Here is a 24,607-nt window from a genome sequence, read left to right as displayed (position 1 = left end):
GTTGAATTGTTCATCTATAGATTTCTTGATTGATTTCGCAGGCCAGTGATTCCTTGATTTCTATTGCTAGGTCATTCATTGCCACTTTTAGATCCTCATCTATTGGTGACTTGGAAACTTGCTAGGATTTCTCTCTATTTTCCCAGCTGTTAGTGTCTTCCTTAGTTTACCCATATTTCTTTGCATTTAGTGGCTTTGAATGTTGAAGTTTCCGGTTGTTTAATAACGTTGCCAGAGCCTGTGGTTGGTCCTTGTGTCTGGAGGAGAGGTCCCTTGGTCTGGGGTTCGGGGGGTGGGGCGCAGGCTCACCGGGCCTGGTCCTGGCGCTCAGAGAGTTCCTGTGGACTGGGGCAGGGGGTGGGGCGAAGATGCACCTGGCCTTGTTCCTGAGAGTTCCCTTGGTCTGGGGGAGGGGGTAGGGCTAGGAGCCACCTGGCCTGGTCCAGGTGTTTATCTATTGTCTTTCTTTTTCTCTCTAAACCACAAATTAGTGAGATAACATATTTGTCTTTTGCCCCCCGCCCCCGCTTTGCCTAACATGATCCCTTTCACTTCTATCTATGTTTCAGTGAACTGCAAGATATCATCTTTCCTATAACTAAGTAGTATTCCATCATATATATAAACCACAATTTCTTTATCCATTTGGGCATTTGGGTTGTTTCTAGAGCCTGGCTATCATACTGTTTCATGAATTTGCATGCCATCCTTGTGCAGGGGCCATGCTAATCTTCTCTGTAATCATTTCAATTTTAGTATATGTTGTGCCAAAGCGATTTATGAGTGCAGAGCCAGGAGTAACCTCTGAGCGCTGCTGGGTGTGACCCAAAAAACAAAAACAAAAACAAAAAAAAGTTCTCCAGGCCTTTCTAAATATGACCCCTGCCATAACAGATAAAACCTTTATATCTACTAAATGTCTGGCTCTGCGCTCAGAAATCATTCCTTGCAGGCATGGAGGACCATATGGGATGCCAGGATTCTAATCACCGTCAGTCCAGGGCCTGCTTCGTGCAAGGCAAACACCCTATAGCTGTGCTATCTTTCTGGCCCCCAAGGATTCTCCTTTTTTATTGTATCCTGTCAACACTGGTTGTTTCTTTTTATTTATTTATTTATTTTTATTTTTATTTTTATTTTTTTTTTTTTTTGGTTTTTGGGCCACACCCTGTGACGCTCAGGGGTTACTCCTGGCTATGCGCTCAGAAGTTGCTCCTGGCTTCTTGGGGGACCATATGGGACGCCGGGGGATCGAACCGCGGTCCGTGCGCAGGCAAGGCAGGCACCTTAGCTCCAGCGCCACCGCCCGGCCCCTTATTTTTATTTTTTTATTTAGACACCTTGATTACATATATGATTGTGTTTGGGTTTCAGTCATGTAAAGAACACCACCCATCACCAGTGCAACATTCCCATCACCAATGTCCCAAGTCTCCCTCCTCCCCAACACTGGTTGTTTCTAATCTTTTTGATATATGCCACTATCACTGATGTGAGATGTTATCTCAAAGTCATTTTAGTTTTTTTTTGATATAATAAGTGATGTACATTTTTCATGTGTATTAGCCATTTATATGTTGTTACTTTAATTTAATCAGTTTTGCTTTCGGGATATATCCAGAAATGTTCAGGGATTAATCATGGTGGTGCTTGGGGGACCATACGAGGTGCCATTGATTGAACTTGGGCCAGTCGTGTGTAAGGTAAACACCTTACCCACTGTGCAGTCACTTCTTGCGCCTCCATATGTCTTCTTTGGGGGAAGTGATGGTTCATTTCCTTCCACTATTTTTGATTAGAATTATTAGCTTTTTGTTGTTGAGTTTTGTAATGTTTTGTATAGCTTGGATATAACCCCTTTATCTTAAGTATGGTATGAGAATATTTTCTCTCATACAATGAGGTGTTCTTTCTATTTTAGCTCTAGTTTTCTTGTTTTTTTTTTTGTTTGTTTGTTTTTTGGGCCACACCCGTTTGATGCTCAGGGGTTACTCCTGGCTAAGTGCTCAGAAATTGCCCCTGGCTTGGGGGGACCATAAGGGATGCCGAGGGATGTCAATTTTTCCATGTGGCTATCTAATTTTTCTTTTCTTTTCTTTTTTTTTTTTTGGAGGGGGAGGGTCACACCCGGCAGCCCTCAGGGGTTACTCCTGGCTCCAGGCTCAGAAATCGCTTTTGGCAGGCTCAGGGGACCATATGGGATGCCGGGATTCGAACCAATGACCTTCTGCATGAAAGGCAAACACATTACCACCATACTATCTCTCCAGCCCCTACTTTTTCTAACTTCATTTACTAAAGAAGCTTTTCTTCCTTAATTTCATGCACCTGTTTCTTTGTCATCAATGTGAGAGTTTAATCTCTAGGGTCTTCATTGTATTACCCTTAGGCATCTATTTTTCCATTATCATATAGTAATTGAATTATTATAGCTTTATAGTACATTTAAAGTCTAGAAACACATACCTCTCACCATATTTTTTCTCAGTAATGCTTTTACTATCCAGTGGATTTTTATGGTTCCATACAAATTTTAGAAGAGTTTGCTCTAAACTCTTGAAGAACATTGTTGGGATATTGATGGCACTTACATTGACTCTGTATAATCTTTAGGTAAAATGGTCATTTTTGACAATGTTAATTTAGGAAGAAGAAATTTGAAAAATTATGTACGAGTCCTACCTATAAAATTGTGCTTCTGCTTTGAGCCACTTTTTTTTCTCTTCCCTGTCCAATTCTTTCCTACCTTCCACATTCACAGCTAGTTTACTTTGCCATAGGCTTCTAGGGCTCAAAACCAAATTGCTTCCCAAACCCCTCAGTAAAATGTTGATACGAGTAAAAAATGCAAGGAGAAGTGCTCGGAACATTCTTTCTCAGTCTTAGTTTTTCTCTACAATGGTTTCGTTTGAGTTGCATATTGGTTCTAGGACAGAAAACAGTGATCACAGAAAGAAGAATAAGACACCCTATTTAACTTCCTTGGCCTGTTTGGCAACAACCACAAAAAGGTCACAAATTCTTCTCCTAAGTTTCACTGAGCGTTGGTATTTCACTTACTTTTTTCTCTTCTCCCTGTTCTACTTATAATTATCCAGATAGAATGAAAGAATTTTACCAATTGGAAATTCTCCACCTTTGCTTTCATTTCACAGCAGGATTTTGGGAATAAGCCCAAAGAGTCTAGTCTTTGGAAGATGAGAAGGGAAAACAGCTAAATCATTTTCCTAGTAACATCTTGTTGTACAAGTAGTCTGCTTTGGGTAGGAGTGCTGCCATGTAGACAAGCAGTTGTGCTTGTACCAAAAACTATATTTGAATGCCATTAGAAAATGCTGGATGATGGTAGAGGACAGTTATATTTTTAGATCTAATTCTGGACAGGAAGCTCCAATTTGCTAATGATAAGGACAATTGGAAAATATGGAAAGGAACCAGAGCACATTAACATATAGACAACATGACACCTGCAAATAGGGCAAGTAAGTAGTCTTAAAAAGGGAACACTCAGATAAATACTGGCAAAGTCATATTGGATTGGGACAGTCTTATGTCTAAGCTACACTTTGCTCTCTGGGCAAGTAAATATATTCTTCCAACCTCTTACCCAAGATGTTTCAAACACAATAGTAATGGTATGGTGATAAATCCTAGTAGACAGATCCCTATAAACTTAGGAAATAATTCATCAGGCAGAGGAGGGAACTTTGGAATTAGTTAAGAAAATATATTCATGTTGGATTATGACTGGTGAGATATTGAGCAGATTACTAAATTTATTTGCATTTCAGTCTCTCCATTTATGAAATAGAAATAATAATGTCCATGCCAGAGAATGTAATAAGAAACAAGGGAAGCAGACTAAGTAAAGTACTTTTTTCCCACCCCCCTAAGTAAAGTACTTTTATGTAAAATGAAAGTTATTGTTATAATTATGTAAATCATAGAGTAGAATAACATAAATATGTGGGGAATGTGTAGAAGAAAATAATTCTGTTTTATGAATGCCTAGAAGTCCTTTGATAAACAACAGGGACAACCAAAGCATTAGCAGGCTTGGAAATGGTGTGACAATCCTTTACAGTGCAAGAATAATTGATCTTTTTATAAGGAGATGTCTTATTGATTGATCTTTTCTTGTTGTTTGTTTTTTTTGGCTACACCCAGTGATGTTCAGGGGTTACTCCTGGCTATGCACCCCGAAATCACTCCTGGCTTGGGGGACCATATGGGACACCAGGGGATCAAATCGTGGTCCATCCTAGGCTAGTGCTGGCAAGGCAGATGCCTTACCTCTCCATGCCACCACTTTGGCCCCTATTTATTTATTTATTATTAAGCTTATAGCTTAATAATAAAGTATCAGAGGCTGGAGAGATAGTACAATGGGTAGGGTGCTTGCCTTGCATGTGGCATGCCAGGTTCAATTGGCATCCTATATGGTCCCCTGAGCCCCGCCAGGAGTGTTTGTTGAGTGAAGAGCTAAGAACAACCACTGAGCATCACTAGGTGTGGCCCGCAAACACACAAAAACTGAAACAAAAACATAACAATAAGGTAGCAGTCATCATGCAGCATTTAGAATATAATGGGATAATATGTATATATACAAACAAAATATATATGTATAAATCAGGTTCTTTGCCTTATAAAGCTTATGTTTAGTCAGGGAGCTGACGTTAATAAAGAACTCCATAATTATTTGTTATTTTCAAGAGAAATGTTTCAAATGATATTATAGTCTTCTATGAGACCAGCTAGTGGGGGTGGGGAATAGATTAGTTTGAGGAATTTAAGAAAGCTTTAACAAGGAGGATGTTACAAAACTATGAATGAAGGCAAGAAAGATAGCTAAAGAGGCTAACAGCATACTTTGCATTTGGGAGGTTCTTGTTTAATCCCCAGTACTGAGCAACGTTTAGTAGTACCCCTTGAACATAGAGCTAAGAGTAGCTCCTTAGCACTTTTGGGTATGGCCCAGGCTCTTTCCACCAAGCCCCTCCTCCCTTCTCTTACCAAACTAGGTGAATGAGAGAGAGAGAGAGAGAGAGAGAGAGAGAGAGAGAGAGAGAGAGAGAGAGAGAGAGAGAGAGAGAGAGAGAGAGAGAGAGAGAGAGCATAATATGGGGAAGCAGAATAGGGCATCTCCAAGTAGAGGAGCTTGCTCTGTTGGTCCCTAATAAAAAGTATTTGAGCAACTAAAAGAAAGGGATCAGGCTGGCCTTATGGTGACCTGAGAGGAAACCTGGGATTGAGACCCAGTTTTGATGTTGACTCTGTGAGCTCGGGCAGGTCATCACAATATTCTGAGACACACTCCTTTTCTGAACTATGAAGACATTATCACATAGCAATAACTTAAAGGCCTGAGGGAGGTAACACTAAGGTGTTGTGTTTTTGTGCTGATCTAAGTGCAATAAATACTGAAAGCATCTGAAGGTGTGTATGAGTCATGTTGGCATTTAGAATATTAGAGAGATGGTTTGGAAGGATATGGAAGGAACAGTTAAAACGTAGCAGGTGTTTGTTTACTCTAGGTTGCTAAAAGCAGAGCTTCATTCACATCTGTGCTAGGCTTTCCCTACATTTTTTTGGTTTGTTTTTTTGGGTTACGCTCAGCCATGCTCAGGGTTTACTACTTCTCTGCACTCAGGGATCGTATGGGATGCACTCCTGGTGAGCTCAGGAGACCATATGAGATGACAGGGATTTAACTCAGGTTCGCTGCATGCAAGCACCCTACCTGCTGTACTTTCTTTCTGACCACAAAGATTCCCTACTTGTAAGATTTAAATGTTACATTTAAATGTAGCATTGGGTCTCCAAATGAGGGCAGGACATTTTTTTTTGGTTTTTGGGCCACACCCAGCGGTGCTCAGGGGTCACTCCTGGCTGTCTGCTCAGAAATAGCTCCTGGCAGGCACGGGGGACCATATGGGACACTGGGATTCGAAGCAACCACCTTTGGTCCTGGATCGGCTGCTTGCAAGGCAAACACCGCTGTGCTATCTCTCCGGGCCTGGCAGGACATATTTTGATCTAGAGTAACAGGATTTGGAAACAGGAGTAAGGGAAGAAGAATAGGATCAAATTCAGGGAACTTTTCAGAGCAGAGGAGTTCTGTGCTTAATGTGGAAGGAAAAGAAGTAATTGTACTGATAGTAGAGAAGATGAGGTTAGAATACTCACCTAGTTGTTTGAAAAAGAATCCCAATAAATGATCTAAGGGATGTGGTATCTAAGGAGTCTAGACGTTGAACAGGTGTGGAGGAGGAAGTTGTGACTACTAGTGGAAAAGGGTGAATGGTTTATACAATGAATATAATTAAACTTTCTCTTTATATTTTCAAATACCTCTGTTTCAAAAAAAGATTTTTTCTGTATTGTTTCAATTTACTTAGGAAGGGTAACTTTTTAGAGGAAGGGGGGATTTTTGAATTACACACTGTGGTGCTCAGGGGCTATTCCTGGTTCTCTGTTTAGGAATGACTCCGGAGGTACAAAGAGGACCATATGCAGTGCCAGAAATGAAACCAGGAATGCCTACAAGCAGGGAAAATATCTTCTCTCTGTACTATATTTCTTGCCCAGAAAGTTAACACTAAAACAACAGTAACCAAAAATAAATAAATAAATAAATAAAATAAATAAAACAACAGTAACAGATAAAACCAAACAAAACCATGGATTGTAAAGATATATCACATAATATTTGAACTAAAATTGGAAAAGAAAGTTACTTCATAATTCATGGTTCCAGAGGCATTCACTGCTGGTATTTTTATGTATATATACATTTTTTCCAATTTTGGGAGGAAACAATCATACCCAGGGTTCCTGCCTCTTTGCTTGGTAGTCAGGGCGAGGGACCATGTAGTGTCAGAAATTAAACATTGGTCTCCTGCATGCAAAGCATGTGATTAACCTTTTGAATAATTTATCTGGCTTTATTTCAGTTTAGTTATTTATTTTATTTTTTCCACTACCAGGAGTGCTCGAGTACTTTTCTCAGCATGGCACTTGAGGGTTGCTCCTGCAGGTGCTTCAGAGATCTTGCTGATGTTGGGGATTGAACTTAAGGTTTCTGCATGGAAAATATGTACTCCAGTCCCTTGAACTTTTGTAAATAAAAACTATCTTGTTTCACTAAAGAGCCCCAAAATTTGTAGATGCTCAAGTTCCTTATATAAAATGACACAGTATCTGCAGTATATAATCAGCACACACTCGCCTATATACTTATAATAATTAAACAATATAAATAATTATTATATTTATTATTTTGGGAATAATGGTAAACAAAAAAAAGTTTAGTGTTTGGTACAGACTTGATCGTCTTAAGCTAGGCTACATCATTCATAGTTTCCTTCTGGGTGAGCTGAATCTGAGGATTTGGAACTTGCAGGTTCAGACAGCCGTCTGAAAGTATGTCACAGCTATACAAATTTCAAGGACCAGATGTCAAAGCTGACCCAGGGTTAATCCCTGGCACCCTATATGGTGCCCAGATACCTCCAGGAAAGATCATTGGGCACACGTCCAGGAGTAAGCCCTGAGCACTGCCAGTTGTGACCCCTAAAATAAAGAAAAATTTTGTATAATTTTCTTTATCCCTAAAACTCTCATTTCCCCACATTAAGATCATTAGAAAGTAAAGCAATAATAAGCACATATTTTTAGAACCATGTGTACGTTCCAATTTATAAAATTAATGCTTAATTTGAACCTTCAGTTTGTTTTAATTTCTGAGCAATAGCAACACCTGTGAACAAAATTTCAAATTTCATATTCAGAAACATTTTGTTTTTGCTTTTGGACCATACCCAGAGGAACTCAGGACTTAATCCAGGCTCTGTGCTCAAGGATAACACCTGGCAAGGATCTGGGAACCTACATGGGATGCAGGTGATCAAATCTAGGTTGGCCTTGTGCAAGACAAGTGACTTATCCACTTTACTATCTCTCCAGCCCCAATTCAAAAATGTTTTTTTCAGGGCCCGGAGAGATAGCACAGTGGCATTTGCCTTGCAAGCAGCCGATCCAGGACCTAAGGTGGTTGGTTCGAATCCCGGTGTCCCATATGGTCCCCCGTGCCTGCCAGGTGCTATTTCTGAGCAGACAGCCAGGAATAACCCCTGAGCACCACTGGGTGTGGCCCAAAAACCAAAAAAAAAAAAAAAAAGTTTTTTTCTGAAGGAATTTCATCCCTATTTACCCTGATTTTAGGCAGCACTTTAGGGACATCTTGCCAACATGAATACTCTAACAAGCCTTTTTTATTACTTCCATTGGAGAGACCCTCTATTCAGATGTTCCCTGTAGAAAGGCCCTGCTGGATATAGGGTATCCTTAGGCATGCAACTATGTTTGTCCACCTGACTAGACAACTGAACTAACCTGTAGACTATGCACAGAACTAGGAGACTCTTCTTGCAAAGCAGTCTGAAAAGATGATATTTATCTTGGTGCTAATGGATTTTATTTTAGTGAAACCCACAAGTTGCTTTCTTCCTTCCTTCCTTCCTTCCTTCCTTCCTTCCTTCCTTCCTTCCTTCCTTCCTTCCTTCCTTCCTTCCTTCCTTCCTTCCTTCCTTCCTTCCTTCCTTCCTTCCTTCCTTCCTTCCTTCCTTTCTTTCTTCTTTCGGTTTGTTTCTATCGCTGTGGAAGGCTACTGCCATGTTAAGGAGACAGGCAGTGCTAAGAACTGAATGCAGAATCTTCCACATGCTAGCTGTGAGCTCTGACATACCTAGTTAGATACCACAAATCACCGTTGGTCCAGAGATCTACAACTTTTGCTTCGGCCCTACTGAGAGGCAGACCACTGAGAGGAGGGGGTAATTATTGTTTTGAGTAATTAAGAATCCTACTCTACTATTTTTTTCCCCTTCCCTCCATTTTCCATCTCAATGACTCTTCATTCCCTATGGGACATCCTGAAAAATTGTTCTTTTTTTGGGGTGGGGCTACAATGATGGAGAAGAGGGGCTGCTAGTGGCATTTAAGGATATGTGTATTCTTCAAACCAAAGCCTGTACAAGAGGCAAGAATCGTCTTTCATCCAGACTCCCACATTCTCCCCTAGGACATATTCATGTAGGTGAAAATTCTGTGTTTAATTATCTGAGTCTAGAATTTAATAGTTTTTTTTTTTTTTTTTGTAAGAAGTGGCTTTAATATATAATGAACTTTCTAGGAACACAATTACAGCTCTTTGTGAGTTTAGGAAAGACTGATATTTTGCGACTAAGAGTTGTACATTTTATTAAGTCACTCATTGATGGCAACATGCTGAAAGCAATTGAGTCACCAACTCAGCACCTGGATCGGCCTATGTTTGTAGCAGTTCCATTCCCAAGAGTCTATGGGTAAGTGCAAGCATCTGCCTACTAGTGGAGTCAGGCCTTACAACTCACACCCAAATACCGCTCCTGTTATTTTACTACACTTTGTTTTCATTTCTATGTTATAGATATAAAACCTTGTTCCCCCCCCCCCAACGTGTGTGTAGGTAGGTCATATTCTTTATGCATTTCAACCCAGCAGTCAAGGAGGCATTAAAAAAATGTTTGCTATAACAAGGGTTGAAGATTGAAGAACTTAGTTCTAATTTAGTCACTACCACCACTCACCCACTGACCCATGTTTCACATACATGGGTCACACACACACATTTGCACACACACACTTCCACCAACAAGGAATCTGTAACAGACAAAAGACCCTCACTTTCCCCCACTTGGTTTTCTCCAGCTTTCATCCCCAAGTCAGGAGCTAGATTTCTAGGCCCTTTTAGCTGTGCCAAATGTTAGCTCCCACTGACTTGCAAGCTCATCTCCCACCTCAATGGCTCTCCTACATGACTCCCTCCCAAGCCCTTCCAGGAGCAGAGAACAGCCCTGCCTATCTCTCCATCCATCAGGGGGCATGCACAAGAGCTCGCTCTGCCCTCCAAGCTCTGGGGCCCCGCATCCTAGGTGCTTCCGGTGATCACCCGCACTCCTCTGCACCCCTCCCGCGCCTGACCCTGGCTTCTCCTTTCCCTGCCACCTGCCCTTCCGCCGGCCTCCCGCCTCTGCTCCACATCCCGAGCTCCATCGGCTTTGTCTCTCTGTCCCCCGGTGGCTCCACCTGCACCCGGGATCCCCGGGTCTGCGAGAGCAGCAGCCCTTGGCTCGGGTCCCAAGCACCCCGCGCTTTGCCCAGCATCCCCCCGATCGCACGTTAGAGTCGAGTCTCCCACTCCCCAACCTCGCGGTCCCCCTGACTCGCCGCCTCCCTCGCCACGACGCTGTGGGCGGTCCGAGGCGGGGCCGGGATCCGGGGCGGCTCTCCGGGCTCGGGTAGTGGGAGGTGTCCTCTCCCCGGTCTCCCCCAGATCTCCCCTCCTGCACCCCACCCCACCTCGCCCGGCCTCCTTCCCCTGCACACCCTCCTGCTTCCCTCCGCCCGGGGAAGCTTTCCCCGGGCCCGGCGCCGCCTCCTTCCCTCCAGCCCTTCCTCCCGGCTAGATCCCCGCGCCCGTGGCCGCCCGCCACCCCGGGAAGGAGAGACGGGGGTGGGGTTTTGGGGGGACGCGAGTGGGGAGGGAGAGCCCCGGCTTCGAGGGAAGGAACGAGGGAGGACGGGCAAGGTGGAGGAGAGAGAGGAGCTAGGAGGAGGGATAGGGAGGAGCGGCCGGGCCTGGGGCCTTGCAGCCGGGGAGCACCGGGGATCTGGGCCGGAGCACCGAGGTAAGAGCCCCCCAACCCCCGGGCGGCGGGGTCCGGGGTTCGAGGACGGGCGCGCGGGGGAGGGCCCCGCCGCCGGGCACCCGATCGGGCCGGTCCCCGGAGCGTGGGGATGCCGGAGAGGAGGAGGAGGAGGAGGATGCGGTGAGAGGTGGAGTCCCGGGAGGGTGGAGGGTGGAGGGTGGGGACGGGCCTGCTCTCCTCCTCGGCCCCCACCCCACCGGGCTCCGCCCCCGCCTCCTCCGCGGGCGTGAGCTGCCCTCGAACCCCGGGCCGGGCTGGGTCTAGGTCGGAGCCCGGGCGGCCGTGGGGTGCGGGAGGCCGGGCCGCGCCACCCCCGGCGGGGCTGGGTCCGGTCCTCACCACCGCTGCCTCTCGCTCAGATGCCGCCTTTGCCTTTGCCGCCGCTGTTGCTGCTGCTGGCACCGCTTTTCCTCCGCCCCCCGGGCGCGAGTGGGGCGCAGACCCCCAACGCCACCTCTGAAGGTGCGCCTTTTCCCGCTATCTTACACCCTGTCTTCTTGGCACCCCCTCTCTTCTCGTCCGTCCTCATTACTACCGCCAGCCTGTGAGCACTCCAGAGCCGGCCTGGCAGCCCCCACATTGCTACTCCTTGACCTCTTTGCTGTCACCCCTACTATTGCCCAGCACCCCACCTGTGTTTCTCTATCCCACATGACTAACTACACCAGGCCACCTCTCTGACACTCCGTATTGTTTCTCTAACCCCACCCTTCTTTCCCGGGCCCACATTTTACTACCTTAGCTCTCTTGTCTCCACACTTAACTGGCTGCCCAGGTGGCCTTGCAGACCTCTTCCCCCCACAGACACTCCATCTTAATGCAACCCTGACATCCTCCTTTAGCTTCTCTTAACAAGTTCACTTGCATATATTACACTCCATCCAGATTGTACTTTTTTTTTTCTCTATTATTCCCGACCAACCTGCCCACCCCATCCACCTTATTCCTCACTCAATTTTGTCCAGAATTTTAGTTTTGGGTTCTGTATTTCTTCCCACCTGAGATTTTAGTATCCCCCCTTCTACCTGCCCAATGATTGACCACACCCTAAGCATCACTGCTTCATGCTGCTGACTCTGCCTTTTCCTCCCCACCCCCTTTTCTCCCACTATATCCTTTTATTGCCTCCATGGACTTAGGTTGCCAGATTATACACCCTCCATGGGAAGGGGGCATCAGGTACCGAGGCCTGACTCGTGACCAGGTGAAGGCTATCAACTTCCTGCCAGTGGACTATGAGATTGAGTATGTGTGCAGGGGAGAGCGAGAGGTGGTTGGCCCTAAGGTCCGTAAGTGCCTTGCCAACGGCTCCTGGACTGACATGGACATACCCAGCCGCTGCGGTGAGTACCTTGTGCATCACTTTGCCCTCTTCCAGAGCATCCCTCTTTTGCCTTAAATTTAGTATTTTTTTTTGTTGGCAAACCAGTCCCTGAAATCCCGTGCAACCAAATTCACAAATACATCTATTGAACCACTACAACATATGTGTAATATGTGCAGTGGAGGCACTAAAGGTGGCACATTGAATCAGGCCTCTAGCTGATCATTTGATGAAATCATTTTATTATTTGTCTTATGAGTTGGCTTCTTTGATGCCAGATAATTCATGCTGTTTTGCTAACAGCCAAAATATAACAGCAAACTAAAATCATTTAATCACACATTCAAATACCTTTCTTCCAATCTATATACCCAAGAAACAAAACCCAGTTTAACATTACCAAGCCACCTCAGTGTACCCTTCTCTTTCTATAATAAGAAAGGCAAATCTGACTGTGTAGCTAAAGTTACATTCATCCACACATCTGAAAGTCAGAGAACCGCCCACTGTAGCTGACTTTGAAGAGATTCCATTTTATGTGCTTATAGCTCCATCTTGGGCTCCTACAGTGGAAATGCGTTTTCCTTCTTCTTCTGGGAATGTGTGGATGACTACAGGGTTGAGGAAGGAATGGAAACTGACCGTCCTTTTTAAACCTGATTTGCTGCAGAGTAGTAGTAAACTTATGAACCTAGACTCAAATTGGAGCTATCTGAGATTTCCCCCAACTCACCTCTCCTTTTTTTTATTTTCCTGTCTCTCCACAGTCCGAATCTGCTCCAAGTCTTATCTGACCCTGGAAAATGGGAAAGTTTTCCTGACGGGTGGGGACCGCCCAGCTCTGGATGGAGCCCGGGTGGATTTCCGGTGTGACCCCGACTTTCATCTGGTGGGCAGCTCCCGGAGCATCTGTAGTCAGGGCCAGTGGAGCACCCCCAAGCCCCACTGCCAGGGTGAGGGGAACAGCTGCTTGCATGCAGCTGATGAGGACGCTTGTGAGAGGCTGGGGTGGGTGGGACTGGATGGTGGGAGAGGGTGGGGTGTATACAGACCTGATTGGGGAGACATAGGTGGCAATCAACTCTTTCCTCCACCCCACCCACCTGCCTCAAACCTCCTCTAGCCCTGAGTTCCCTCTTTACCTACCTTTTTTCCATTGCCTTTCTCATTTGATATCGTTCTCTTACTCCCAGTTATTGGGTCTCATGTTTCTCTTTTCCATTATGAATCTCCTTCGTTACCTTTCTTAAGACTTAAAATTAATTTATCTCCAGCTAGTCAGCTTTTCTAAATTTAGAATTTTCTATGCATTAATATCTTCTGGAATAGATCCCTTTCCATCCATTATATAGCTGAATTATCATAAAATCTCAAAAATAAATGTCAGGGGCCCGAGTGATGGTGCAGTGGTAGGGCATTTGCCTTGCATGCGGCTGATCCAGGATGGACCGCGGTTCGATTCCCTTGGTATCCCATATGGTCCCCCAAGCCAGGAGAGATTTCTGATTTCTGAATTCATAGCCAAGAGTAACCCCTGAGAGTCATTGGGTATGCCCCCCCCCCAAAAAAAAGGTCACATTTAAAAAATTAAGATGGAAAAGAATAGAGTTGGAGATAGAGCTCAGGGATATAAAGCCTTGAGCCTGGGTTTGATTTCCAGCACCCTGCACCCCTACTTCTCCACATGAAAAGATTGAAAATAACATCTGTGGTGGAAAAGTTAGGGAAAGACTTAAAATTGGAGACAGAATTGTCAGAGCATTAAGGACTACCTTAAGATGGGTTGGGAGAGAGGACAGACTTATTTTTGTACCTCCCAGGCATCATTCCACAAGGGACACAGTCTGTGCCCTAACCCTTTTTGCCATATAGTCTTGTAAACCTTTTTATTTTATGGCCACCTAAAGCCTTTACTAGGATGCAGGCATAGAGATCTATCTGTACACCTGGATGCCTCTACCCTGGTTGATTCTTCTAGAATCGTTGAACTTGAATTTCCTTATTTAGTTCTTCTGCCTGTGTTGTATCATTTTATTCCGAAAACTGCAACTCCCATTCAGGGATGGGTTTAATATGAAGTTAATGAAATTTAAGCTCTGGGGTTTTTCTCTTATAAGGCCTCTCTACTGCTCTCTAATATTTAGAGGCTCAAATCATGTATTTGTTTTTGATAACAAGTGAAAAGCAAAAGTGAGATAAAACAATCATTTAAAACCAATTTTATTTGTATTATTTAAAGAACTCTCCTTATTTAATAGTATTTAGGCTTCCTAAAACCAGGATCAGCCCATGCCTTAGCTGTCAGCACTTCTGTCTCAAATTCTGTGGTCCTATGAAAATTAAAAGAAGAAAACCAGCAAATCCTGACCCTAAGTTCTTGCTCTCACCCCCAGGCACCTTCCCCTCAGAAATGCAGGCAGGCACCTGTTTCCCCCCGCTGACAGGTGTGGGAGGGGGCTGGGGACCAGGACAGGGAAGCTGGGCGCCGGTGGTAACTCTTCTCTGATCCCCGTCTTTCCTGCTGCCAGTGAACCGAACGCCACACTCAGGTGAGATCTGAACCCCTTCTCCCGTCTCAGTGCTCCTCAATTCCTTTTCCTCCCACCCTCCCTCCCTCCCTTCCTCCCTCCCTCCCCTCTCTCACCCTTCATCCCAGGGTTTCTGCTCTTGGGCTACCGGACCGTCCCCTTCTTCCACCACCCCTCGCCCACCCCTCCTTGCGGCGGACCCCTTCTTTTTCCCTACCTGGTTCTGCCTCCAGTCTCTTTTTTTTTCCTGCGAAGCCGGGTTCCCTCCCATCTCCCAGCTTGGCTGCACCTCCCCTCCGCTCCGCCTCCTCTCCGATCCGCCGCTGCCTGGAGGCAGCGTCCCAGCAGGGGGCGGTAGGGGGCTGGGTGCGGGGAGCCCCAGAACCTCTGCCTGTACCCGGAGGGGTGCCTTCGCCCTTCCCTCGAACCTTTCCCAGCCTTCCCCTTCCCTGGGGTTTTCCTGGGCGGCTCTCCGGTCCGCCCAGCGCTCCCCGGGTGCGCCCAGTTCTGCGCTGTCAGTCCTGCCCAGACCCACGCTCCAGCTTCCCCCCTCCAGCTCCCCTAAACCCGGCCCCTTTTCTTTGATCACTGTTCCCCAATCTCGCACCGACCCAGCCCCTTGTTCCCATGCTCCGTCCCCATCACCGTCCTCAATGCAGCCTCCCTCCTTCCTCCCCCAACTGTCAGTCTCCAGGATCCTTCCAATCACCCTCTTCCTCCCAGTGCTCGGTCCTCCACCCCGTCCTTCTCTTCACGCCCCCATGTCAGACTCTGGCGCCAGCCCCTTTCCTCCCGCGCCCCCCTCTTCTCCCTTCTCCAGCTTCCAGGCTCCTTCCACCTACCCCGCCTTGCAGGCACATCCGCTCGCGCCCCCCCAGGTGGGACCCCCGACACCCCCATCCTGGCCTGGCCTGGCTCCTCGCCTCCCGGCCTGGAGCCCCCCATCCTCCCATCCAGCCTCCCCGCCCCCTTCCCCCGCCCGCCCCCTCTCTGCTGTGCGCTGCTCGTGACGTCAGAGCCCCCTCCCAGCGCCCCAGCACCCCAGCTCCCCGGCTCCTCTCCCCTCTTCCACCTCTCCCGGTCGGACTGTCAGTCCGCTCCTGGGAGCGCAGAGGCGGCGGTGGCCAGAGGGAGCTAGAGCTCTGGGGGGCCAGAGCCCTGCTGGGGGTCTTGGGGAGCCAAGCCTAGCTCCCCCGCTTCTCAGGAGCCCTCACCCCCTCCTCCCCGGAAAACTAGGGATGGAGGCGCCCCCAGAACGCCCCCTCAGGAGCGCTCCCCAGGAAAAGTGCCCCCCCTGAGCGCCTCCTCCCCTTCCCGAGCAGCGACCCCCGCCCGAGCCATGGGGTCAGGGGCCTGCCCACCCCGGAGGCTAGGCTGGTCACTGCCGCTCCTGGTGGCCCTGGTGGCCCCGGTGTGGGCCTCTCACTCCCCTCATCTTCCGCGGCCTCACCCGCGGGTCCACCCGCACCCCTCCTCAGAACGGCGCGCAGTGTACATCGGGGCGCTGTTTCCCATGAGTGGGGGCTGGCCAGGGGGCCAGGCCTGCCAGCCGGCTGTGGAGATGGCACTGGAGGACGTGAATAGCCGCAGGGACATCCTGCCGGATTATGAGCTTAAGCTCATTCACCACGACAGCAAGGTAAACCTGGGGTATGGGAATGGCCCTCCTTGGGGGAGGTGGGGACTTGGGGATGGGGGACAGCTGCGTGCACCTCGGTTCTAGCTTCTAGGATTGCCAGTTTAGACCCCTTCTCCCTCCCTGTTTACTTGCAGAGAGGGGCTGGGAGAGCTTTGCTGGGGCTGGAGATTGAAGATAAGGGTCTGGGGGGGGTCTTGGGGTTAAACATGGTAGTCAGGCAGCCTGGTAGGCCTTTCTGCTTTATGGAAGTGGGGGTGGGGGTGAGGGGTTGAGAAAATTGGTGGTTCTTATAAGGTTGGTCTGATCTTGCAGGGAGCACAGGACGCTGAGGTGGGTTGGAGGACTGATGGTTTGTCAGGGAGGGAGTTGAGTTAGGGGGTTACATTTACCATGGTAACAAGGTAATTCTTGGCAGGCGGTTGAAACAGGAAAGAATAGGGACTGGTGGTGAAAATTTTGAGTCTAGTTTATTAATTAAAAACAACCAGCAAGGTAGCTGTGAGTCCTATCTTGGTCCTCATCCCCTCCGTCTCAACTCCTCTTGAGTTCCTGGGCAGTGGGCATCCATGGCATGTTGTGGTCGGGGAAACTAATGATCAGGAGATGGACACTGTCACTGAGAAAATGAGTTTGATTCGAGATGCACATAGGAACCTCCACAAGAGCTTGGTTATGTCGAGAAGTCAGGGAACAGTAACCCGAAGAAAAGAAAAATTGGCAGTGGGTAGGGGAGACAAAGATAGTGAAGCATTTAGTGGAACTTGAGTTTCGAGTTTTTCTTCCCTTACAGATTTGTGGCCTCAACGATGTGAGAAGGGAGATGAGATGCGAGGTGGGGGGAGGTAAGAAAATGAGAAAATGCAGATTCAGATGCCTGGACGGTAGTTCTATGAGTTCTTTCTTATCTTTGTCTCCTACATAGGGGAAAAGATGTGGCCCTGGGAATAGAGGAGATCTGGAAGCTCACTTTACATTTATCTTCTGACACTTGGCATCTCTGAGACCTCAGGGACCGAGGAGAGTTGAGGGTTTGGTGATCTTACACCTGGGGTCTACTGATTATTTCTGTTTATTCTCAAGGATAGCAAATCTACAACAAAAAGTAGAAATCTGATGCAGGAAGGGCTAGACGTGCGGTTGCAGAGTGCACACAGAAGAAACTTGAGGGACTGTTAGGAGTTTGGAGAGGCAACATCAGTCCCTTCTGACACTTGGAATGATGCTTCAGTTTTCAGAAAAATCACCAGAGAAGGGGCCAAAGAGATAGTCTAGTGGGTAAGGTGCTTGTCTGGCATGGCCGAACCGGAATCAGTCCTCAACTTCCCATATGGTTCCCCAAGCACTTTTCCAGGAGTGATTTTTGAGTGCAGAGCTAGGAGTAATTCCTGAGCATTGCTGATATGGCACCCCTCCAAAAAAAGAAAACCACCAGAAAGGTTTGAAATAATGCAGTTTCTAATTCCTTGGTCAGGAGAGTCTGAGTTATATCTGCATGCTTATCAGTAAAAACTCTTGTGGTGGATGCTTATGTAGCTTATGTAGCCAGGCAGCTGCAGGAAAGGAATTTAGAATCTGATGAAGGGGACTGTCTTAGGAGAGGTAATTGCTTGAGGTGTATGGAGGAGAGACGGAGAAGGATAGGTGCAGTCATTTTGATAGGGATCACAGGAAATTAGGGGAGCCTTGTGTAAGTTCAGATCTCCTCCACTATGACAGGTGGATCCTTAAAGTGTTTTGGAGCAGATGGGGGGACCTGAGGGAAGGTAGAAGGAGGGAATAGCACAGACGACATGGGGCATATGGAAAGCCAGATAAACAGTTCTGGCAACTGTGTTCTGTCTTGACTGTACATCCTAACAGTTGGATAGAGCAGAGGAGCAAAAGGAGAATGGAGGATTCCTATTGTAGAGGAGGTTAAAATTCCATGGTGGAGAGAATATGCAATAATGAAGAGTATGGGAGGGGCAATGGGATAGAAGAAACTGTCGAGATCGGGCCTGAAGAAATTGTATAAAGAGTAGGGCACTTGCCTTGCAAGCTGACCTGGGTTTGATCTTTGGCATCTCACCTGGTCCCCTGAGCAATGCTAGGAGTGCTGAGGCGGGAGTAAAACCCTGAGCATTGAATTCAAGTACAAGCCAAAAAATAAAAGTAAAAATGAAGAAGGAATGAAAAAACAGAAAAGACATTGCCCTATTTGTCTATATCATATATTCTCATATGTCCTAATTGTTTTCATTAAGCTTTTCATCAAACAAAAAAGGAGCACTGAGGGGACTTGGGGGAGAAACTGCAGTAGGACTTGGAATAGCAGAAACTAGGAAAGGGCAGGTAGGGACCCAAGCATGGTAAAGATACACACTGATTTCTAAGTTAGAGGGACCAAGAACCTTCCAAAAGTACCATTCGAGTAGGCATTTTAAACTGCGCAGCAGGGGCTATTGTGGAGGGCAGCAGAGAGTTCTGGAGTTTATTCTTCAGACTGACAGCCTTTCTGGTTCTCCCATCTCCAACTTCCCACAGTGTCCCAAATGTCAGGCCTCAGTAGGAAATGAGCACCGAGGGGGTGCTTCTTTATTTTCTTGCCACCCTTTACCCTCCTCAGTCTCTTGTGTTTGTGTCCCCTCGGCCTTGACTCCCCACTGACTTCCATTTCTTCTTCACTTCCTTTGGGCTCCTGCAGCTTCTGAAATGTCATATTACAGCAGGGGGTGAGCAGGCAGTGGGAGATCTGGCTGGCTCTTCCTTCCCCAAGTCCCATCCTCCCTTCATCCCCTTTTTCTCTAGCTTTCTGTACCTTTTACTTTCTTAGTTCTCACCTCTCTTTCATATACCCCTAACAGCATCTGATTTATTCAGTTCTATACTTTTTTTTAATATAAATTCCAATTTCTTCCTTGTCTTCTTTTTCTCCTCGCTTACACTACTAAATGTCTTTTTCCCCCTCCTTCTAATGAACCTGTCAAATGTCAGCACCCAGCAGGAAGGGCCGGATAGCTGAGCAGACCCCCTAGTGGTCCTGTTCCTCCTCTCTTGTTTGTCACTAGCTCTGAAAAGAGGAAAGAAGAAAATGGAAGGGGATGAGGGATTTTTCATAAATGGTTTTGAGGAGGCATTCATAAATAGCTCTGGGGACTCAGAGAGAGTTTGTTCATATTCCTGAAGATTTATTTCTATTCACTGATAGAAGCTGGGGAAAAGGGCTGATAGAGGGAAGAGATAACTAAGAATGAACTGAAAGTCAGGAAGATGTATTAATATTGAAGGAGGGACGTACAGAAAGGGCGTAGGTAAGACTGTAGGTTGAAGACAAGAGAGGGTATTTAAGGAATGAGTAGAAACTAGACTCAACAGAAAGGCATTTCAAGAAGGAAAAAAATGGAAACCATGATAGATGCTTTTTTTTTTTTTTAAGTATCAAGAATCTTTATTACTCTATCAGAGCTTTCTTTGCACTTAAGCTTTCTTGCCAGCTTTTGGAGCAGAGGCTTCTTAGCAAAACAGTGGGTAGGTGGAAGAATAACTTCCTCTTACTACCCTTTACTCTCCCCCTACCCCCAATTTAGTGTGATCCAGGCCAAGCTACCAAGTATCTTTATGAGCTGCTCTACAATGACCCTATCAAGATCATACTCATGCCTGGCTGCAGCTCTGTTTCTACTCTTGTGGCTGAGGCTGCCAGGATGTGGAACCTCATTGTGGTAAGCTCTCCACGGTGGTCAAAAGATTGAGCTATACTAAACAGGGGGTGTATTGAGAGTTTGTGTTTACGAGAACTGTGAAGCACTGACTGCCAGGATGCAGAGTCTTTGCAGACCTAAGCAGTTGGCTTCTAGTAACAGTGATCTGACCTGGAAGTATTGTTGACTTCCTATATCAGAAGGAAGTAAACTTAGATCAGGAGAGATGCTCTGATTGTGAGTGGCAATCTGTATTTTCGAAAAGCATGCTTCTATAGGACAGAAGCAAGGGGGAATAGAGAAAGGGGCAAATAGGTGGAAGAAACTCAGTAGCTTTTAGTAAGTTCTTTTGCATTGTCTCTGTCCTTCGTAGCTTTCCTATGGCTCAAGCTCACCAGCCCTATCAAACCGGCAGCGCTTTCCTACATTCTTTCGAACTCATCCATCAGCTACACTCCACAATCCCACCCGAGTGAAACTCTTTGAAAAGTGGGGCTGGAAGAAGATCGCTACCATTCAGCAGACTACTGAGGTCTTCACATCGGTGAGGAGGGTGGGAATTTCCTTAAATGCCAGTGAAAACTGCTGCCACCTGGGACTTATTTGGGGGAGAAAGATCTTGATTTTTTTTTTTTTAACCGAAGAGTATAATCTAGAATGGGTAAAGCTTAGGTTCTTTTGATAGCCAGAGGATTGACGAAAATGAATATGTTGAATTTAACTTTTTGATTTTAGGACTGTTTCTGTTTCTGTTTTATTTTCCCCTTTGATGCTCCTTTTCATAGACAAAACCTCTATGATCCAGTTTAATGAAAGTAGGTGCTCTTCATTGTTGAGATAAGACAAGAGAGATAATATAGTACAGGAACATAGGAATGTAGCAGATTTCAGTGGCGTTGTATGTGTGTGTGTGTGTGTGTTTGTACAGAAAAAATGGAATTCTAGAAATGGTATAGGACAGAGAGGGCAGGAGAGATAGAAATTGTGAGATACTGTGTGAGAGAAGAGAAACAAGTATTATACATAGGTAGTTGACTCAGTGAAAGATGCCAACAGACAGAAGTGGATGGAGAGGGTGATTTGAAGAGAGAGAAAAGAAATTCATAATCTGTTTTGTGGTTGTGTGTGTGTGTGTGTGTGTGTGTGTTCTTCTATTCTTTGGATCCTCTATTTCTATATTCAGTGGCCATTTAATCCTCCTTCAACTTTCTCTCAGTGATTCTGGCCTTTGTCCTCTTGATCCTTTTATCTATTCACCACTTGCCTTTTTTTTGCTTTTGGGCCACACCCAGCAGCGCTCCATGGTTACTTTGGTTCTGTACTCAGAAATCACTTCTGGCAGGCTTGGTGGATCATATGGGATGCTGGGAATTGAACCCAGGTCCATCCTTGGTTGGCTTCTTGCCAGGCAAATGCCCTACCACTTTGCTATCTCTCTGGCCCCATTGCCTTTATTTTTTAATTGATGAACTCTGAGTTACAAAGTTATTCATGATTCAGGCATAAAATGTTTATTCAAGCATAAAGTGTTCCAATACTAATCTTTCACCCGAGACCATTTCCCTTCATATATGTCCCTGCTTTCCCTTCCAGCCCACCAACTTGCCTAGATCTATAACAGGTACTGAGAAGGTTCATGCATAATACTTGTTTATCACCTTCTAGCACCCCTCCACTCTCCCTCCCATGAAGCTCAAATTTACCTTTCAATATTTGCCATTCCCCTACAATGTTTCTTTAAAGTTAGAGAGAGAGAGATAGATTATTTTTTGTCTGTTCCTCTTCTAACATACAGCTTGATACTCTCTAGATCATACTTAACAAATTGCATGATTTCATCTTTTCTTATACTTATAAATAGTATATTATTTATTTATTTATTTTGGTTTTTGGGCCACACCCGGTGACGCTCAGGGGTTACTCCTTGCTATGTGCTCAGAAATTGCTCCTGGCATTGGGACACCAGGGGATTGAACCAAGGTCCATCCTAGGTTAGTGCATGAAAGCCAAGTGCCTACCACTTGCACCACTGCTTTGGCCACTATATTATATTGTTTTTATGTAACATAATTTCTTTATCTAGTTATCAATTCTTTTTTTTTTTAACTTGATTGATTGATTGTTTAGTTTTGGGGCTATACCTAGTGGTGCTCAGGGGTCTCTCCTGGCTATGCACAATGAAATCACCCCTGGCAGGCTGGTTGATCATATGGGATGCCAGGAATCGAACCGAGTCCCTCCCAGGTTGGCCGAATGCAAGCAAACCTGTGCAAAGCAAAATATTGCTGTGCTATCTCTCTGGCCCCAGTCATCAGTTCTTGAACACTTAGGTTGTTTCTAGACTTTGGCTATTGTGCTGAAAAAATTCAGAAGTACAAATGTCTTTTCTGAAAAGTATTTTTGGGCATTTGAGGTATTTTCTAAAATTCCCTTGCCTCTTGAGGTTAACATCAGACTATTTATCTCAACCCTGCCTTTTCTTTTTCTGGTTTCATTGTTGTCCTCCCATTTTTGTGGTCTGGTAGAAGTTGGGTAAAATTCCTTGGACACCGTTCCTCAGATGAGCTCCTCAGGTACCTTTCCATTCAGAAACCACATTTAACCATTTATGATGCTTTTTCCTACCTCAGACCACCTTGAAAGTCGTAGTAAGAAGATTTAGAATTGCTGTTCCTTCATAGATAGTCTTTACCCCCCTAGACACCCATGTTTTTTGTATTTGTTTCTCATACCCACTTAAGACCCTGGATGACCTAGAGGAACGAGTAAAAGAGGCCGGAATTGAGATTACTTTCCGTCAGAGTTTCTTCTCTGATCCAGCTGTGCCTGTCAAGAACCTGAAGGTGAGATGTCTGGGAATGGTGAGCTGAGCCCTCAGAGGGATTGTGTTGGGGGTGCAGTGTTGGGTTAGAGGAGGGTCAGGCAGGTGCAAGATGTTTTTGTTTTCGATACTGAGATGTAATCAACATGACATTGTGCAAATCTAAGGTATACAGTTGTGTTAATTTGGTATATTTATAACTGGGTAATCAGCACAGCTGCATTAGCTAATATGTTTATTATATTACATAACTATGAGTCTGTGAAGCAGTAGCATCTCCTGGGGTAATTTTGTTCCTTCTTCCATTTGACATTTATTTTTTACCCATTGTATGAAACCTTGCACTAAACATGCTTAGATGTGAAACCAAAGCCTTGAAATTACTCAGTGTTTTTAGATATCTTTCAGGAGCTCTGTTTTTCTATTTTTTAGCGCCAGGATGCCCGAATCATCGTGGGACTTTTCTATGAAACTGAAGCCCGCAAAGTCTTTTGTGAGGTGGGGTTGGAATTTAAAAAAAGAGTGCCTTGCGGTGGGCTCATTGACCTGGGTATCTCATTAGATCTCCTTTCCAATATTTGCTTAAGTTTATAGCAATTTATCTGAAGGAATGATTAGTATCTTGTCCCTGTCAATAGATTTTAACTCCACTTCTTGGTTTCCTGTCAGAGTGTATCTTATATCTTATTCAGATCTCCTTACCTATGGATTTTATGTTTACAGAGGAGTCCATAAATTTCCTTTTTCCTGACTGGTTGAAAAGTTGGCTGAGATACTTAGAAAGAATTTGGAAGGGGAATAACTTTAAGAGTATTAGTTGAACCTTTCTTCTTATGCCCAAGACTTATAGAATATGCCAATTATCTGCTCTCTGTTGATTCCTATAGGTTGAATAGTGTTAAATAAGAAAAAAAAGAAAGAAAAAAAAGAAAGAGGTACCAAAGAAACAAAGACCAGCCTTTCCTCCTCCTTTGCATTCAGGTATACAAGGAACGTCTTTTTGGAAAGAAGTATGTTTGGTTTCTCATTGGGTGGTATGCTGACAATTGGTTCAAGACCTATGACCCGTCTATCAATTGCACTGTGGATGAGATGACTGAGGCAGTTGAAGGCCACATTACCACTGAGATTGTCATGCTGAACCCTGCCAACACACGCAGCATTTCCAACATGGTAAGAATATGGAACTTAATGAATGGTACCTGGGCTGGTCAAGATAATTGAGGGATTGTCAAAAGGGAAAAGGAGTTAGGTGTGGAGTTTAGAGGTTCAGGACAAGTGACTTCTGCCTACTTAAAGCTTATTTTCATCATGCTTCCTATGGAATTCACTTCTGCTCTGACTTCCATTTGTAGAAAAAATAAATGAGAATGGTACGTCTAATAGGCTTTCAAGGAGCGGAAAGGCTGTTCCCAGGCAATTGAGGCACATTTGGCAAGAGCCCATATTAGGGGATGGTGTGAATGATAATAAAAAATCTGTATATGTAAATACACCTTTACAGAAACTCTGTTCCTGGGATGAAATGCATTTTATTTTATGGTGATTTCAGAGCATTTTTAGAAGTAGCTTAACTTTCACTTCTGATTAATGTTCTGTTTGGCTCTTGATTTTTTGTTTTTGCTTTTGGCTCCACCACACAGTGCTTATTAGTACTCTTGAATCTTAGTGCTCAGGGGTTACTCCTGGTGGTGCTTGGGAAACCATACACAGTGCTGGAAATCAAACTCAGGGCAGCCATTTGTATATCAAATTCCTTAACCCTGTACTATATTTGGACACTCCTGATTTTTTTTTTTTTCATTTTCTTTTGTTTAGGGGTAACATCTAGTGCTGCTCAGGGCTTCTTCTGGATCTTTGC

General features: G+C 45.4%; 1 protein-coding gene and 1 pseudogene across 1 annotated transcript in view; one reads left to right on the top strand and one right to left on the bottom strand.

Moving 5' to 3' along the window:
- Positions 1-677: 677 nt before the first annotated feature.
- LOC125996803 (uncharacterized) lies at positions 678-777 on the bottom strand (annotated as a pseudogene).
- A 9,816-nt stretch (positions 778-10,593) lies between these two features.
- The window catches only part of GABBR1 (gamma-aminobutyric acid type B receptor subunit 1), a 36,564-nt gene continuing 22,550 nt past the window's right edge, over positions 10,594-24,607 (top strand). The window contains exons 1-11 of the mRNA XM_049765326.1: positions 10,594-10,733; positions 11,114-11,216; positions 11,894-12,097; positions 12,846-13,031; positions 14,607-14,627; positions 16,085-16,245; positions 19,812-19,946; positions 20,299-20,469; positions 22,667-22,768; positions 23,179-23,244; positions 23,728-23,919. Of these exons, the coding sequence (XP_049621283.1) occupies positions 11,114-11,216; positions 11,894-12,097; positions 12,846-13,031; positions 14,607-14,627; positions 16,085-16,245; positions 19,812-19,946; positions 20,299-20,469; positions 22,667-22,768; positions 23,179-23,244; positions 23,728-23,919 (1,341 nt within the window). The 5' untranslated portion in view covers positions 10,594-10,733. The remainder of the gene's footprint in view (positions 10,734-11,113; positions 11,217-11,893; positions 12,098-12,845; positions 13,032-14,606; positions 14,628-16,084; positions 16,246-19,811; positions 19,947-20,298; positions 20,470-22,666; positions 22,769-23,178; positions 23,245-23,727; positions 23,920-24,607) is intronic.

This window comes from Suncus etruscus, chromosome 18, assembly GCF_024139225.1.
Source record: "Suncus etruscus isolate mSunEtr1 chromosome 18, mSunEtr1.pri.cur, whole genome shotgun sequence".
Classification (NCBI taxonomy): Eukaryota; Metazoa; Chordata; class Mammalia; order Eulipotyphla; family Soricidae; genus Suncus; species Suncus etruscus.
This window is presented reverse-complemented; position numbering and strand designations above follow the sequence as displayed.